This window comes from Athene noctua, chromosome 9 (genome assembly GCF_965140245.1).
Source record: "Athene noctua chromosome 9, bAthNoc1.hap1.1, whole genome shotgun sequence".
NCBI classification, from domain to species: domain Eukaryota; kingdom Metazoa; phylum Chordata; class Aves; order Strigiformes; family Strigidae; genus Athene; species Athene noctua.
In genome coordinates, this window is record NC_134045.1 from 23,124,885 (window position 1) to 23,141,369 (window position 16,485).

Sequence of the window (16,485 nt, forward strand, 5' to 3'; positions counted from 1 at the left end):
TCATTTATCTTCTGATAAAGAGTATTCTTTTTAAGTGGTGTCTGTAGTAAAATTAGGGCAGGTGGCTAAACTCAGTCCACTCGTATCTCTCTCTCGGCTGTCTCCATTTAATGGTGTGTATAAGCTATTTGTAGAAGAACAGAGTGCCATCTATTGAACAACAATGTGATCCCGCACCTCTGGTTTTGAAAGAAGGTGAGATGCAACCACATTTGTCAGACATTTAACATACGGAAAAATGAATAGTCTACTAGAGGTTTTGGTATGTTTCCTTCCATTTTCATTTCCTTCTTTAACGTAAAATAAGCAAAGAACCTCTAAAATAATTATTCTTGGCCTTTACATTTGAGAAAATATTTGGAGATCTTTCTGCTTTCGTAAGGAGACCTAATAGCTTTAAGCTGTTTTTTTTGCAGCTGATTCTGCATTCCTTATGAAGGTGTTTCTCCCAAATGATAAACTCGGCTCTATGATATCAGTTCATGCAACATTTTTTTTCTTCATTTGTGTGTTCAGTATGTGTTCACTGAACGATTTTTATACAGCAAGTGATCATATTACAGTTGATCTATTGTTTGTTACTTCCATATTTCTTAAGATACTGTATTACTTATAAATATGGTTGCTATACAGTTTTAGGAGCTTTTTGTTATTCAGATGCCATGGAATTTACTTGGTGTCATAGTAACAAATGTTTAGTTCTGCAAGACACCTCAGTTACAAACAGAATAGTTTTACTCTGATAGATACTCTGTATGGTTGATGGATTGCTACTGATTTGATCTCAAAAATCAAACCCTTGGTATTGATTAGACTGAGTTTCTGTATGTGTTTTACATTGAACTAGCAAGTTACTTAATAGTGATGGATTTATAAATAGGTTACTCCAAATAAAAGAAATTATCTTATATTTGAACCAGCAATATGTTGATGAAAAGTGACCTTGCCAAGTTGAAGGAGAAGAATGCTTTTCGGTGATGTAGCAGAACTGAGTGAAGAAGAACTTTTATGCAAATTGCAACTAATTGTTATTTTATTGAACAGTAAAGTCTGATCGTTATGTGTACTGCATATATCAACTTAAAAACTAGGAGGAGACAGGAACAATGGAATGGAGCCAGGGTGAGACCTAGTCACAAAGGACACCAGAATTTGGTGAAGATTAAATACTAGGTGCAATCATGTTTTATTCTTTTAGACAGGAACTTGTGCAGTAAGATACTATTTATACTCACTACGGCTACTAGCAATTACATTGGCAACAACGCTGATACTTCAAGCTGTAATGAAATACCTTTCCTGAAAATCATACCATATTGTTAAAATACCTCCCTATTCTTTTTATTAAAAAAATCAGGTTTTAATATACACAGTCCCTTAGTTGACATAGCTAGGCTCAAGGGAAGTGTAATATAGTAAAATACCGCAGGATGAATTTCTGTTACTTTGTGAGTGCAGTGCCTCTTTGGGACTAAATACATCGAGGCCGAAGAGTCTAGTCTATGCAAGGAGTGGAGTCACTGTGATGCTTCAGAGCATCAACTTCAGAGGGCCTGTTCCAGGACTTCCTTTTCAAGGTTTGAAAAAAAAAAATGCTATGCCTTAGTAGATTTTAGCAGGTCAAAATGATGCAAGATTTCACCTGATTTGCATATTTGTTTAATTTTTCAGTCTTAATCACGGGGAACTTTCTTGTTTGAAATTAGAGTGGCCTTTATTTAATTGCTATTAGTTTGTAATAGGGCATACTTTTATTTCTGTTATGACTTTAATTCACTCCTGATGTTCTGTTAGTGATTATCTCTGGGGTTACAAAGATACTTTTCTTGGTTTTTCAGTTACATCTTTCCAATAGGAGAAACAACTTTTACTGGAACAGCTTGCTTTGATGAGTTATGGAAGCTTATTCCTTTTACTATCATTTATTTTGCAGGTACATGAAGAAGAGTCTTGCTGACTGTAATTCAAAAAGGCCGTTTTTTATTTGCAATTTCTGGTGCAAATGGCATTTAATGAATTTTGTGACTGAATATATCCAGACTTTATTTTTGCTGCAATAACTTTGACTTTCCAATTCTCCCTTTGTTGCCCAATATGTAAAGTTTTATTTTTCTATCCATTTTTTTTTTTTCCATTCAATGCAACTGATGCAAGGAGTGAAAAAGTAGAGATCTGCAATGCAACAATTTTCCTTGCAAATAAGTTTTAGTTGTATTTTTGGACTCAAAATAATTTCTGTTAAGATTTATATATTATCAAAGGGTTTCAAAAGGATGGAAAAAGACAAAAAATGACACTTCATTTTGAATCTTGGAATTCAGGAAATTGCTCACGTGGTGCTGTCATATAATTTACAGTTTAAGGAGAAGCATGAGGGAGAGAAAAAGAGAGGTCTACTTTATCTCCAGAAAATAGGTGTACAAATGTGGCATGGATAAAGTCCTGAAAGATAGTGAAAAATCAGTAAGCCAAAAGTCTGTAGATTTGTTTTGAGATGTAACTTTATGAAGATGCAGCAGAGGAATTGCTGCTGTTGTATGTTGTAAACATCAAGTGAGAGTTCAGAATGAAGGGAAAGTGGTGATGGAGTGTATAGATTACCGAGGAGATGACTTCACTAGCATCCTCAATGCAGTTATTTAGAGTTAGCTGAGATTAAAAAAAAAAAAAAAAATCCAGTGAGAAACACTAGACCTGCTAATTATACCTTAAGATTAATAGTTTTAACAGGTAATGCTGTCATCAGAGCTGAAGACCAGTGAAGCATTTCAGAAAGTGTCTGGGCTAAGTGTAAGCAATAAAAATAAAATAACGTGAAATAAATTCTGGTTTTTGATCTGTCACTACGTTGCAGACCCTTGTTGATCCTTTGGCAGCTACATTAGAACTGTTTGACTGCTCAGAAAGAGACTATTACTGTGTTAATTTAGCTAATTTGTGGCTCATTGACTAAATCTTTCTTTATTGACATTTAATGTAGAGAGATGGTCCAACATGTTAAGAGTTACACAAATAAAAAATATAATAAGAGACAACATTTTCTTTCAGATCAGGCTGCCCTTGGCATATCTTTGCATTATATACATATCTGCAAACTATTTTTTCACAAAAATAACATGGAAGCCATTCAGATATTTCCTTTTTTTTCTATATGTTAAATACATACCTTGCCATTGTTGGCGAAGTAGAAAAAGCTACTACAGTGAAACAGAGAAGCTGCTAAATGTTTGTGATCTGGGATGTGCTAATCCGTTTAGATGTTGTTACCAGGAAGATCAGCTGTCTGAATTATAAAAGTATCTGCTATAGACATTCTCTTGGAAAAAACAACTGGGCATAATGTGAAATTCAATAAAGCTGACTGTAGACAAAATCAGCAAAAACTCATTTAGTTCGGAATAACAGGGAAAGATAAACAGTGCTTTGTTACCTTCAGTGCTCGTATGTCATTGTAACTGCTACGGCCGGGCAACGAATACAGGAAGGAAATGAAAGCAAAGTGCTCACTGTGAATACTTCTCTTCTGTGATATATTTAGCCAATCAGATGTCAAAATTCAACATTCATTATCTAACAGCTTACAACCTCTTATGATGATTTTGAGGAAGATTGATAAGCTCACTTTTACTGACACAGATAACCAAACACACAGTAGGTAGCGAATCATGTAGACGGCATTCCCAGCACCCAAACCTTTTATCATCAGCACTGAAATACATTATCTTTAGCTTAGCAAACAGAGTCAACAAAGCATAAAATGTTTACTAGAGAAGAATATATAAAGGAAGGAGAGGTGTGCTCCGTGGAAGGTAGTTCAGCTCGGTGGTCAAACAGGCAGGTTCCAGTTGGTAACGCAGGTGCGTTGGGTATATGAGAGGCTGCCAGAGACTGAGAAGTTAGAATCAGATTTAGCAACAGGATAAAAATAATAAATAAGTGACTGTATAGGTACAGAAGCAGGACACTTAACAGTTTTATCGTCATTGCATTCTATATGTTGGAAAAAGGGAATGACAGGTGTTTTGTACCATAATACAACGCTTTGTAGCAAACGCTCTTGGCGATGGGGATTTTGCAGGTCTGGTTTTAATGGTTTTCATAACGCACGGCCCTTACGATTTGCAGTGCGGTCATCTAAATCCTATAAAACAAATAAATCTCTTCTTGTTCTCTTTATCTGACTTCTACAGACTAACCTTTAAAAAGGCAATAGAATTGCATCTTACGAGGGTGTGGCAAATACAGTACATAAAATATCGTTTCATATTTTGAAGAGGAGAGCAATTTATTTACAAAACAAACAAATCCCTTAGAGAAGGTCCACTAGGAAACCTTTCCTTCCAAATTATCAATTTTTTCTCTTCATCAACACTTAAACCCCAAGGACTCTTACTCCCTTCTTGGCTGGGGCTTTGAAGGATTCCTGGCTGGAGCTTATCACCCGAAAACTGACAGTGTAAAGAGGATGACATGTCCCGGGAACGCTGACAGAGCCAGAAACTTGGGCAGCAAGGCAGCAGTAAGCTGCATGCCCTTCAGTCCAGCTTGTAAAGTCCTCTGTACAAGGGCTCTTGTAATTGCTTGTTTTGTTGCTTTAAAATAGAGAAGCCTGGTTGGTTATGGCTGTACTAGAGTGGTAAAAGCTTGAGTGATCCTTGACTTCTAAGACCTTTTCCTACTCATTTGTAGGAACAGATATGTTAAGCAATAATAACAAAGAAAAATATATGTGTGTGTGATATATACCTGACATTTACACTGACCTTTATTTCTTATGCCTAAATAAGTCAGTTTTCTTGTCACCGATGCATTTCAGATCTTGGATTTTTGTTGTTGGCCTGATTAGTTATGGGCTCTCTCTGACCCTGTTGCTTCTTGAATCCTTCTGTGAGATGAAATTTGTTAAACTCTTGCCACTTCCTACGTGCTGTTTGGAGTTATTTTCAAGCAGTAAGAACAGTGAGCAGTCCTTGAATACTGCTAGGAGCTCTTTAAAAGTGCAAAGCCATTTTTCATTTTTTATTTTGTGTCTTTGTTGTTTTTGTGGTGCAGCATAGAGCCTAGAAATTCTGGCACAGCTTACGTCTTAATCCTTTATTTCAGTGCTATTTCCTCTCTTTTTGATTTACTTTAATTTAATATTTTTGTAGCGATTAGACTTCACTGCTTTGGTGAATCCTGATATCTACTCCCCACCCCTCCCCCCCTATTTTTGAGGGGCACAACATGTGTTCTCTTGTGATATGAGAAGATTTTAATTAGTGTTTATATGAACATTCGTAATACTTTTGGTCTGTGTGAAGTACACATGGCTTCATTTGAAGAGCTGTTTTGCTCCACAGATTTGAGGGATGTCCTTTACTTCCATTTGTTCACTGAGGTTATTTTTGGAGTGGGCATTCTAATTTCAAAACTCACAGATAATATTTAACAGCGAGTATGCTTCAGAAGTGAATTTAATTCTGGTTTTGTAGCTATATGAGAGACCCTTAGAAATAAGCAGCTTTCTGTTGTGAGGGTGCAAGAAAATTATTTTCAGTTGTGGTGTTGTGTCCATACAGCTGTAGAATAGTACTTAATGGGGGGAAAAATGAGACACTGAGAGGACAATCAGGTTTTCAAAGGTCTTTCAAAGATGTTTTCATTTTAATAGGATATATTATCCAGTCTTGTAAGGGACTTTGAAAAATCACACTGTGCGCATGTTGGTAGCTTAATAACCTTTGTAAATCTAATTTTACATCACTTTTTCAGCAAGAGATAGAATTTAGCTCTCAGTCTTGTATTCGGAGATCAAAAAACCTAGATTCAAGCTTGATTTAAGTTTTGCCTGGCTTTGGTGAAATCATTTAATCTCTGTTTCTTCTTCCATCTCTTGCCTGTCTTATTTATGTAATTGATGTTCTTCGGAAACACTCTGCTATATTGCGTCAGTTGGTTCCATCATAATATCATAATTAATCAGGATGGTTACAATGAGTTTGAATACCTCATACCTCCTTTATGTCCACCTCTAAAATGGGGATGGTGATTCAGAGCCTTTTTGAAAGCTCTTACGTGGCTTGTGGCAGGGTTTGCCCATGCACCCAGAGCCCGTGGGGAAGCTCTGCCAGGGTGACAGGGCCTTGGAGCAGCCGTGGGCTGCCCAGCCTGCCGTGCCCTGCTGCGTGCAGTGTCCTACAAAACCAGTGCCTAATGCCCGTGTCTCCCATTCTCTGCTCCCGATTCCTTTCTTCACTGAGACTTTTGCATAACTAACCAGTTAAACCCATGTCCTATTTTTGGCTGGGATAGAGTTAATTATTCCTCTTAGTAGCTAGACTGACTAGTGCTGTGTTTTGGATTCAGTATGGGATTTAGTATAAGAATGCTGATAATACCCTGATGTTTTCAGTTGTTGCTAAGAGATCAAGAACTTTCCAACTCTACATGTCTTGCCCATGTGCAGGTGTGCAAGAGGCTGGGAGGGAGCAGAGCCAAACTGGCCAACGGAATATTCCGTATCATGTCACGTCATGCTCAGTATATAAAAGAGAGGCAGCTGGGGAGGAGGGGGTTCTCTCTCCCTTCTGGGATTGCGCTTGCAGAATCTTGGTATTTTGGGATCGCTATCTGGGAACAGGCTGGGTACCAGTCAGTGGATGGTGAGCAATCTCATTGTGCGTTACCCGCTTGTGCCATTATTGTTTTATTTCAGTGAATAAACTGTTTGTATCTCAACCTATGTGTCTCACTTTACCCTCCCCATTCACTCCCATGCTCTGGTGGGAGGGTGAGCAAGCGGCTGTGTGGTGTTTGGCTGCTGGCTGGGTTTAAACCACAACTACTCAGTTTTCTCCTGTGCAACCTGACTGCTCAGAGTGTAGATTCCCTGGACAGTGACATATATCGGAGGGGCTGGGTATGATGAGGGGTGGATCTAGGATTGAACCTTTGAAAAATTGCTGGTTACTAACATCTGATCTTATATATAAAACTAAATGTTATGTAAGTATCGGAAGGAATCTGTCATGTGCAGAGATTTACATCTTACAAATATTTAAATGTTAAAATTATGAATTCTTAAGTTAAGAGTCTCAAGAACCCACAAGAGTAAATTTTGTCTGCTACAAACTGACACAAATAACTGAAAATACCATTTACTGCTTGATGACCAGCTTTGCTTTTAATTTTTAAAAACTATCCTCAGGAATAAGTGGTAAAATATGAGATTAATTTATCCATTTTGTGGGTTTATTTTTTCTGTTGACACAGAAGAAAGCTTCTACAAAATCCCAAATTATTTATTTTATTTTTTTAATGAGCTGAAAAACCTCAAAATAATTTTTTTAATTGGGTTTAGTGTTGTCCTGTGGAAAAGGCAGAGTTCATTTTGGTATAAGCTTTCTATGAGTATGTTTTTAATGTATTATTTACTCTGAGGTTTATGCCATTTTTCCTGTCTTCCTGCTCTGTGATCTTGTTCACAGGAAAAGGGACCATTTTATACCCACAGCGGTGAAAAATTTTCAGGACTTAAGTTCTACAAGAAAACAGCACGATTTTACCAATGTTGTGATTCAGAGACACACAGCTCTGGAAGAAAATACATTTGCTGTGACACTAATAGCATTAGAGTATATACATTCAATTGGATAGTGAATTAATAATTGCTTAGTTTTGTGCTATGGCGGAATTTAATATATTAAAAAAATATTAAATGTATAGTATTTTAGCTTCATTTTGCAGCAATGAGCATATTTCACTGATGGCATCTTCTAGGCATAATCTGTAAAGTGAACTGCAAATCAAGATGCATGCTGATGCTGGAAGACAGACTGTAGTGCTGCCAGTACAGGGTAGAGAACCTGGGAAACTCCAAGTGCTGTTATCACTAGTTTAATCATTCAAGTTTTGTTTTCATACTCACGCTGAGGGAGATCCTTGCCCTGAGAGGTAGTGGTTTTTCTGGGTTGCCAGTGCCAGGATTTTCAGAGAGATGTGCAGTTTCTGATGTTATCTCAAGCCAGCAGGAGATGCAGGTGCAATGGGCTTTTGGAGGTTGGCCTTTACTGAACGTAAACCAGCAAAGAGAGTGTTCTTGTGCTTTCCCACTTCGACGGAAGGATGAGCAGTAGATATTCACAACAAAAAGATTTACTGCACAAAAATTAATGTGGAAAATATATAGGAAATTATTATTTAAGACAACTTTCTTGACTTGAGCTGGTTTTGGTTAAAAAACCCCTTTTGAAATAACATGGGAACCTTGTTATGACTTATAGCCACATATAGACAAACCCCTCTTTTGACAGGTTCAAATTCAACTTTAGCTTTGAAAAGGTAAAAGTTCTTATTAGTAAAAACTGTATAAACTATGAAAACGCAGTTTGTTCTTTTCTCCTCCTCTTTCCTTTCTTTCTCTCAAAAAGAAAGAAAAGTATTGTTAGACTTGACAGGTCTACTTAGGAATGATCTTGGGAGCTGCACCTGGGAAGGACACAGTTGCAGGGACGAGTCAGAATTGCATTTGGTGGGAATGAGGCAGCTCCTGCCACAGAGCACACCCCGACAGCCTCCGTTAGACCGTGGGGCAGCGATCAGCTCGGTTCTGTAGAGTATTTCTGAACTTAACTCCGCTTAGACAAGGCTGTTTAGGAAAGGCTAACAATATTCATCATACTTTCCTCTTTCCTCTCATTATCTTTTCTGTTTCTCTTCACGCTTCTGGTATATCTTTCCATTCCTTGACCCCCTCCCATTCCCCAGAAAAAAAAAAAAACAGTTCTGCTGACTGGTGGCATTTAGCTTCAGAAATAAATTGCAGCACAATTAATTTCATTAAACACATTTATCTTGCTCTTCTGTTGCTGTGTGGTCTTGTTATCAAGTATCAGACCAGTCACTCCGCTTTGTTTTGCTCTTACTTCCCCAATGGAGAGTTCTGTACCAGTGTGAGTGCATAAATTAAATCCCCCCCTTCTTCCAAGACTAGCAGGCTAAGTAAGTATACATTTATACTGTCATTGGATCTTCTTCAGTTTTTTTGCTTAATTAGGCTTATATTCCCAGAAATTTTAAAAAGTTAAATCATATAAAATGTACCACTTAAATATTTATTCCTTGATACTTGCTCAGAAGAATGTTCTGTGTTACACCACAAACTAGAATATTGTGACATTGATCTTTCAGTCCATTTACATGACTAATGATTAAAAATGTTAAGACCACTACCTTTAAAACTAGTGAAAAAGAACATCTTTGTTTATAATATTAAATTCCTCTCCCTTTTCACAAAACTATTCTATTAATGTATCTACAAAGCTTTGCATCTGATATAATCAAAGATGAAGCGACTCTAACCTAATGAAGAATTCATCCTTTGTCGTTCTTTTGGGAGACAGCAGTCTTGGTTTTTTGGGGGTTTTTGTTTTTTGGGTTTTTTTTAAAATGTTTAATTAATGGACACGTTTAAGAGGTAGCTGTGCTAAGAAAACAGGAACTGTGAAATAACTGCTGGGTAATTCTAAGATTGTAAGATAGTCAATGCAAACCTTGATGTTCGTGAGGTGTTTGCTAAAGCTTTCACCTGGTTTGGAGGTGCAGAACAGTTATAGTTTGACCAGGTCTTTGCAAAGCATATGCTGCTATCTAGGAGAACACTACTTAAAGATAGCTTATTTTTTAATTTATCTTTCCCCTCTTAATTTGGATTTCAGTGTTCAGACTTTCTGAGTAGAATTGGATAACAATGAAGCCATGGGAATCATCTGATATTGTAATACCTAATGCTTAATTTGGAGAATGCACTGAAGTGAGCAGTATTCAAGTCATATGCATGTATATGCAGAAAGACCCCTACGCTTGTTCTGAGGGAAAAAACATTTTTGTATATTGGTTTTGATCTTTAATCTTCTTTTGTTAATTGAGGTTAAAGAAAGGTAAAAAGAATAAAATTATTTGAATGACTAGCTTGGAATCTTTGCCCACCGTTAGTTCCCACAGTATTGCTTTCTTCACTTTGTAGGCTATATACAGTTACAGTCTACATATTGCCCAACTTACCGTGGTTTACAGAGAAAAATGTAAGCATTCACAGAAGGTTCAGTTGCTGCTTTATTTAGTTTTCTTAGTGAAATCTATAGAGTCCTGAAATTCTTTAAAGGCTTTATAGAGATCAATGTTTTGAAATTAAAGCTGTATTTTCTGTCATAGGAACTTTAGTGGTTTTGTGTAGTCGGGCAGGCATATTTATACATTTATGCTAGTCCTAGGTTCCTGAGTTTAGGAATGCCTGAAGTGAGGACTTCCTCATGATAAGCTGATGATTACAAAGATCTAGCAGGAATTCAGAACAATCTTTGCATCTCTAAATCTAACAGCTTTTCGGACTTTGCATAGATCCTTGTTAGGAGAAGAATGAACTGGAAGATCTACAGCAGCTGTATAGTGTATAAAATGTTTTACAGCTTAGGGTGAAAGAAAGTCTGCATTCAGAAAACTCTTTAGTGCCGTACATTTTCTTCCAATAGTGTTTTTCTAACAAAACATGTTAAAGATAAAGCATGTCTAATACAGACAGACACCTATCCTAAAATAAAAGCCAAGACACCGCTTCTTCACCTCTAGTCTTCACGAGCGTGAAATGTACATCAGAAAACAGTGATACCTGTAATCACCAGGGCAGTGCTTTAGGCTTTCAAAAGTTCGTGTACTGAACATTGACTGAAAGGAGGCGTTCAGTATCTACATACTGCAATGGTCCTTTCAGACTGGAACTGCTTATGTTTCACTTGTGAAAGTATTGCAGAATGGCACGTTGATAAAAGGTTACGTGACTATTGCCAGATAAGAAACTAATAATACTAGAGTAATAAATTGTATGTTCTTGTGATTCTGTGAATTAGAATCTAATTAATAAGTGGATGCATTAGCACGATAAAGCCTCTGTAAAATGCTCGTTGGACTACTTAGACTGGCAATGTAATCCCTTTCCACCTAGGTTTTAAACTCTGAATGTGAGGCTAAATTCTCCCATTGCGGGTAATAGTGCCATTTTTTACCATCATCTCTACAACCTTGCTGGGCTAATCAATACCTTGTCATCAAATAGTTTGGGATAAAATCATGCATAGCTGCTAGAAACAGTGTGTTTTGGTTTTATATCCTCCCTCCATTTCTTCTGGTGTCATATAAAAATTAGCTAATGTTTTATTCATATTATTAAAACAGGAAAATCTAATTGTAATGAATTTCTGTGTGTCTGAATTGCTGTCTTGTCTGAGTTGGTTTAGGTAATTGCATCAAATTTTTACTAAAACCATTCACTATAAAGAGAATTTCTTTACTACTTTTTATGACCCAGAGATGGCCAAATGTTGTTTTCTTACGTGGAAATTGCCTACACGAAAGATGCATAAGCCTGTCACCTTTCTTTACTGTCAATCTACACTTAAAAATTGACAATAAATAAACCTAACAAGTATTATCAATAATAATTCTAATCAAGCTATGAATAAATAAAACTGGCAATGATCTTTACCTGTAGATACCCCACCTTTCCTCAGACTCGGTCACATTTTACTCGTCTGTGTTTCCTGCTCTGGTGGCTTGACCTTGGCAGGGCAGGGGGGTTGGAGCAATGGGATGAAAAGCTCACGCGTCAAGACGATGACAAAGCACCCGTGCAGCGTTTTGCCCTCTCTCACACACGCTTTCCCAGAGACACCACCAGTATCACGGAGGGCTCAGCTGAGCCCTGAGGTGGGGCCATGGCGGAACCATCTGGAACCAGCGTGGGGGAGCCTTGACCTCGCCTCACAGCGGCCGCTGCCGACACCCGGGTACGGGCACCCAGTGCCCCTGTGCTCTTCTGACTGAGGGACCTTGTGCTTTGGGAAAGCTGCTGCTTTCCCACACAGAAACAATGCATTTTGTGTATTTTTTTTTTTCCTGGGTGAAGCCTGGGTATGAGGAACATGTAGAAAAACCATCTGTTGAAACAACTGGAAGAATTCTGTGAGAAACGTTCTTATCAGCGAGAAGTTGGAAATTAAAATTAGAAGGCAGTTAATGACTAAAGAACCTGCATTAGACTTTGAAGATAATTAAGTACTAAGAGATATTCCAGATTACTTATGAAAAACTTTAAATTTATGAAGTAGTTTTGTGTGGGCTATTGGCTGGCTGGCAGCAAAGTAAAAATAGACATTTATATGCAGAGAAGGGAGGTGGCTATCCAGAATCGTTTCACCAAAAGCAATAAATGAATGAAAACAACCATTCTGTGAAGAGAAACATTTGAAATTACTTTAAGTAATGGTAAGAATGAGGCTGGTTATCTTTTCCTGTAAATGTTGTTGCTGACTGCAGAGTGGAAAGGAATCAAGACTATATAAAATGATGCAGAGTGCTTAAAACATGTTTGCGCAGCTCTGAATAAGCTTACTGAACCTCTAGTATCATTATATTTGGAGTGACAAGAAAGATCCTCGCTTCAGATATGGTGAGGGAAATTGGATGGGAAGCCAAGAAAGCCCTTTTGAGAAGGGAGAATATTGAATAAGACTTTGTCTAGACAAACAGGCTAAAATCTATTACTGCCTGCAGTTTTCAGTTTTATATTGCTTTCCCCTGTTTTATTGGTGTGCTTAATTTTATCAGTGTTTCTCAGCTATATTAGAAGCAATAGCCAAAGACTGCTTTGTATCCTGTCATGGAGACTTGTGTTGTGAGGTGTAACAGTTCTCATAAACCCTTGATTATTCTTTGTAGCTTGCATATGTACTATTGTCAAAAACGAAATTGGGATTTAGCCTCAAGTGTTCCTGAAAATTTGATTGGTTAGATTATGATGAACATAACTTCAACATCATGAACATAATTCCATAACTTCTATATTGGAACATTGAAAGCGTAGTCAGTCTTATCAGGTTTTCACATAATTAATAGATAGAGAGCTCTGCAGATTTTTTTTCTTTTGGTCAATTTGTCCAAATCTATCTTTATGTCTACCACTTTTCCTTAGAGTTATGTTGTTATAATCAGGTAGGAACTTAGATACTTTATGAATGTTCAATTACAGTTTCTTGCTATCAGAAGAATGAATGCAGTATCTTTCATACATCAGTGAAGTTTTACATTAAAACTAGATAGCATTTCCTGCCTTTATTGAAAGTCTGAAATCTCATTCTTCTGATAGTTAGGCACAATCTAACTTTCCACCTGATTTTATTTACAGTTTATTCAAAGTAATTCGGTTTTTGTGCCAATGCTGTCTCTTACTTGAATGCTTCTCTGTCTTGCATGTGTTTTTTTAAATAACAATATACATTTGTTGCTGTCTTGTTGCTTCTTTGCTTTGTTGGTTTTTTGGTTTGTGGGTGGTGGGGCTTTACAGATATTTTGGTAGGGTTTTTTTGATTGGGCAAGATAAGATACAAGGCAGCTTCTTTCACAAACTAGTCATGCAAAGATAGATGGTCAGAATTTTGGTGCTGCAGCATTTTATTTTGAAAAGACTGTGATAGAATAGGTTTAAAGGAGCTGGTGAGTTTAACCCATAATGCTTATGACAAGCCTGGAAATGATTGTACAAAGACTAATAATCTTAGTGCCATCTTAATAAAATTAAGCAGAGATTATGTAACCATTGTTATGGACCTGTCACGCCAACTTTTTTAACCCGTTGGTCCCAGATGCAGTGGACTTGACAATGGTAGAGTACAACTATTTCAGTCATTAATAAGAATCTCCTATTCTCTTCCTTAATCTGTACAATTCTGGGAGAAAACCAAAACCAAACAAACGCTATTGTTAGATCAGCCTTTGCTTTAGATGACTTATAATTTTGATAAAGCAGCTGGAGTAGTTTTTTATATTTAGCAAAGCCTTTGTTCTTTCCAGAGAGCAGTATAGTCACTTAAAATTCAGAGATAGATTAAGAGCAAATTATCTTCAATTTGAAAATGAATTTGCTGGAATTTCACAGAGAAATATTGCTATTCTTCCATTTCCTAAAGCAATTAACATAGTTTTGATGAGTCTACATTTATTAAGATAATGTGTCCAGCTCTGGAGCCCTTAGCACAGGAAAGCCATGGACCTGTGGGAGCAGGTCCAGAGGAGGCCATGAAGATGCTGGAGCACTCCCCTGTGAGGACAGGCTGAGAGAGTTGGGGGGTTCAGCTGGAGAAGAGAAGGCTGCGGGGAGACCTTAGAGCGGCCTCCCAGTACTGAAAGGGGCTGCAGGAAAGATGGTGAGGGAGCCTTTATCAGGGGGTAGGGGGATAGGACAAGGGGTAATGGTTTTAAACTAAAAGAGGATAGATTCAGAGTAGATATAAGTAAGAAATGTTTTATGATGGTTGTGGAGAAGCACTGCAATGGGTCACCCAGAGAGGTGGTAGATGTCCCCTCCCTGGAAACATTCAAGACCAGGTTGGACGGGGCTCTGAGCAACTGGATCGAGTTGAAGGTGTCCATGTCGATGGCAGGGGGGTTGGACTAGATGATCTTTAAAGGTCCCTTCCAACCCAATGTTCTATGATTCTATAATTCTTTTTGTCAGAGTTTCCAACTGCATCTAAAACTGTATCTAGCTTTAATATAGTTCAGTTGTAAGACTGCATTTTCCTTCCTAGTCCACATCACATCACATGGATCCTAAGTTTACTACATTGACAGTAGAGTTCAGAGTTAAACAAGCCCTGGGAATTGAAGAGGCATGTGCCCCTGTAAAGCTTCAGCTGTGCCAATGCCACATGAATCAGTTGTCTTCACATCAGAGTATTTGTTTGCTTTTAAGCTGTTAAGCTATATATCTAGTAAAAATAAGACTTGGGAAAGGCTTGCAAGAACAATTGCTAGAGAAGTGAGGATAAGCAGTGAGTAGATGTTAAAACGGACTGTGACACTATTTACAAATAGTGCATGTGAGTAGATAGTTTACTCATAACAAATACTCCTACTCACACCCAGGACACTGAATTATAGAAGTGGAATGTATTTATAAGCATAACAAAATACAGAGAGATGTGATAACAAGCCATCCATTTTAATAAGGAATTAGAATTCTGACCTAATTCTTTCCCAGTAGGATTTATTACTAACTTATAAATAACTTACAGGTATAAGAAATGGCAATGAGGAATAAATTAACAGAATAAACAAAATGCTCAGAGACTATCAGCCCCTGCTGTTACCACATTCTCAAGGAAAGACGGGAAGAGAGTGGTATTAACGTCTGTGCTCAGGTTTATTTTTTGGCTGGCTTAAAGTCGATTAAAGAGTTGAGTCTGGGGATGGATAGGGTAGGTGAAAATGATAGTTGTGTCTCTGATATGTTTATTGCTGTACTTTACTGATGTCTTGGTGAGGGGAGAGAACTGCAGGTATAGCATGCAGTTGCAATCTATATTGACATTTTCTATTATCTAAGAAGTTTTGGCATGGGTTGCCATAATGACTGATTAAGTTTTGGTGACTCGTGACTTTCCATTGCAAGTGGATCGGAGGAACGAGAAATACAGTGTGATCTCTCTTTCCAGCTTTTGGAAGTAAAGGAAGTCCACACAAATCTTCAGCTGTGTATGTTGGCTTTCTGTTCAACAGGTGCTTTCATACACTGGGATGTGAGTGTGCATGTGTATATAAGACGGCGTCTGATGTTCTGTCCTTCCATACCTTATTAGAAAAGCTGGAGAACTGTCAAAATTGCCTGCCATAATACTTCATGCCATCATCACTGAGAAGAGTATTTGTTTACTGCTTTTAGCTGAGCACTAGGAGATATGTCAACTATACCGTGTTAGTTCTATATGTGTCCACTCTGCTTGAAAAAAAAAGTAAAGAAAAAATTTCTAACCAAATCTTCACATGATTAGTATCAAATTTGCAGGGGGTCTTTTTTTCTTATACTCTAGTCATTTCTTTCTTCAGGGAATATGGCATTTTCAAGCTGCCAAGGAGTATCTTCATTTGAATGTACATCTGTCTTTCTCTTTTGCTTAGATTGAAAATCTGCTCTGAGCCTGGTCCAAAAGAACGGGCTGTAAGTGGTATCTTTGGCAGGGTCTGGTTACAGCAGCACTGATCCGAGCTATATTTTTCTTACAGTTTGCTCACTGTGATAGTGTACTAATGAGTTTATTCCCCTCTCTTTGTTCATGCAGCTTGAAGTTGAGGTCACAGACATAAGTGGGAAAACAATTGATGGTCCAGTGCGCCTAGATATTTCTGTTATTGATCAAAATGATAACAGGCCAATGTTCAAAGAAGGACCCTACGTTGGTCATGTCATGGAGGGATCCCCTACAGGTAAGTCCATACCAATCATATCTCTATAACTAATGCCTGAACAAATTCTGTGTTGATAAATGCATTATTATTATCATATTGTATAACTTTTTTTAATGACTTTGTGGCCCACTGAATCCTTCTCCTGCATAAAGAGGTAAGAGCAGCCCTTTAGGACAGCAGGGTAACGGCTTTTGAAAACCGGTCAAG

The 16,485-nt window shown here is 37.6% G+C and overlaps 1 protein-coding gene across 2 annotated transcripts in view; it reads left to right on the forward strand.

The window, feature by feature from the left end:
• CDH13 (cadherin 13) overlaps positions 1-16,485 on the forward strand; it is a 515,595-nt gene that overhangs the window by 279,429 nt on the left and 219,681 nt on the right. For both annotated transcript variants that reach the window (XM_074912996.1, XM_074912995.1), the window contains exon 6: positions 16,152-16,296. In XM_074912996.1, the coding sequence (XP_074769097.1) occupies positions 16,152-16,296 (145 nt within the window). The remainder of the gene's footprint in view (positions 1-16,151; positions 16,297-16,485) is intronic.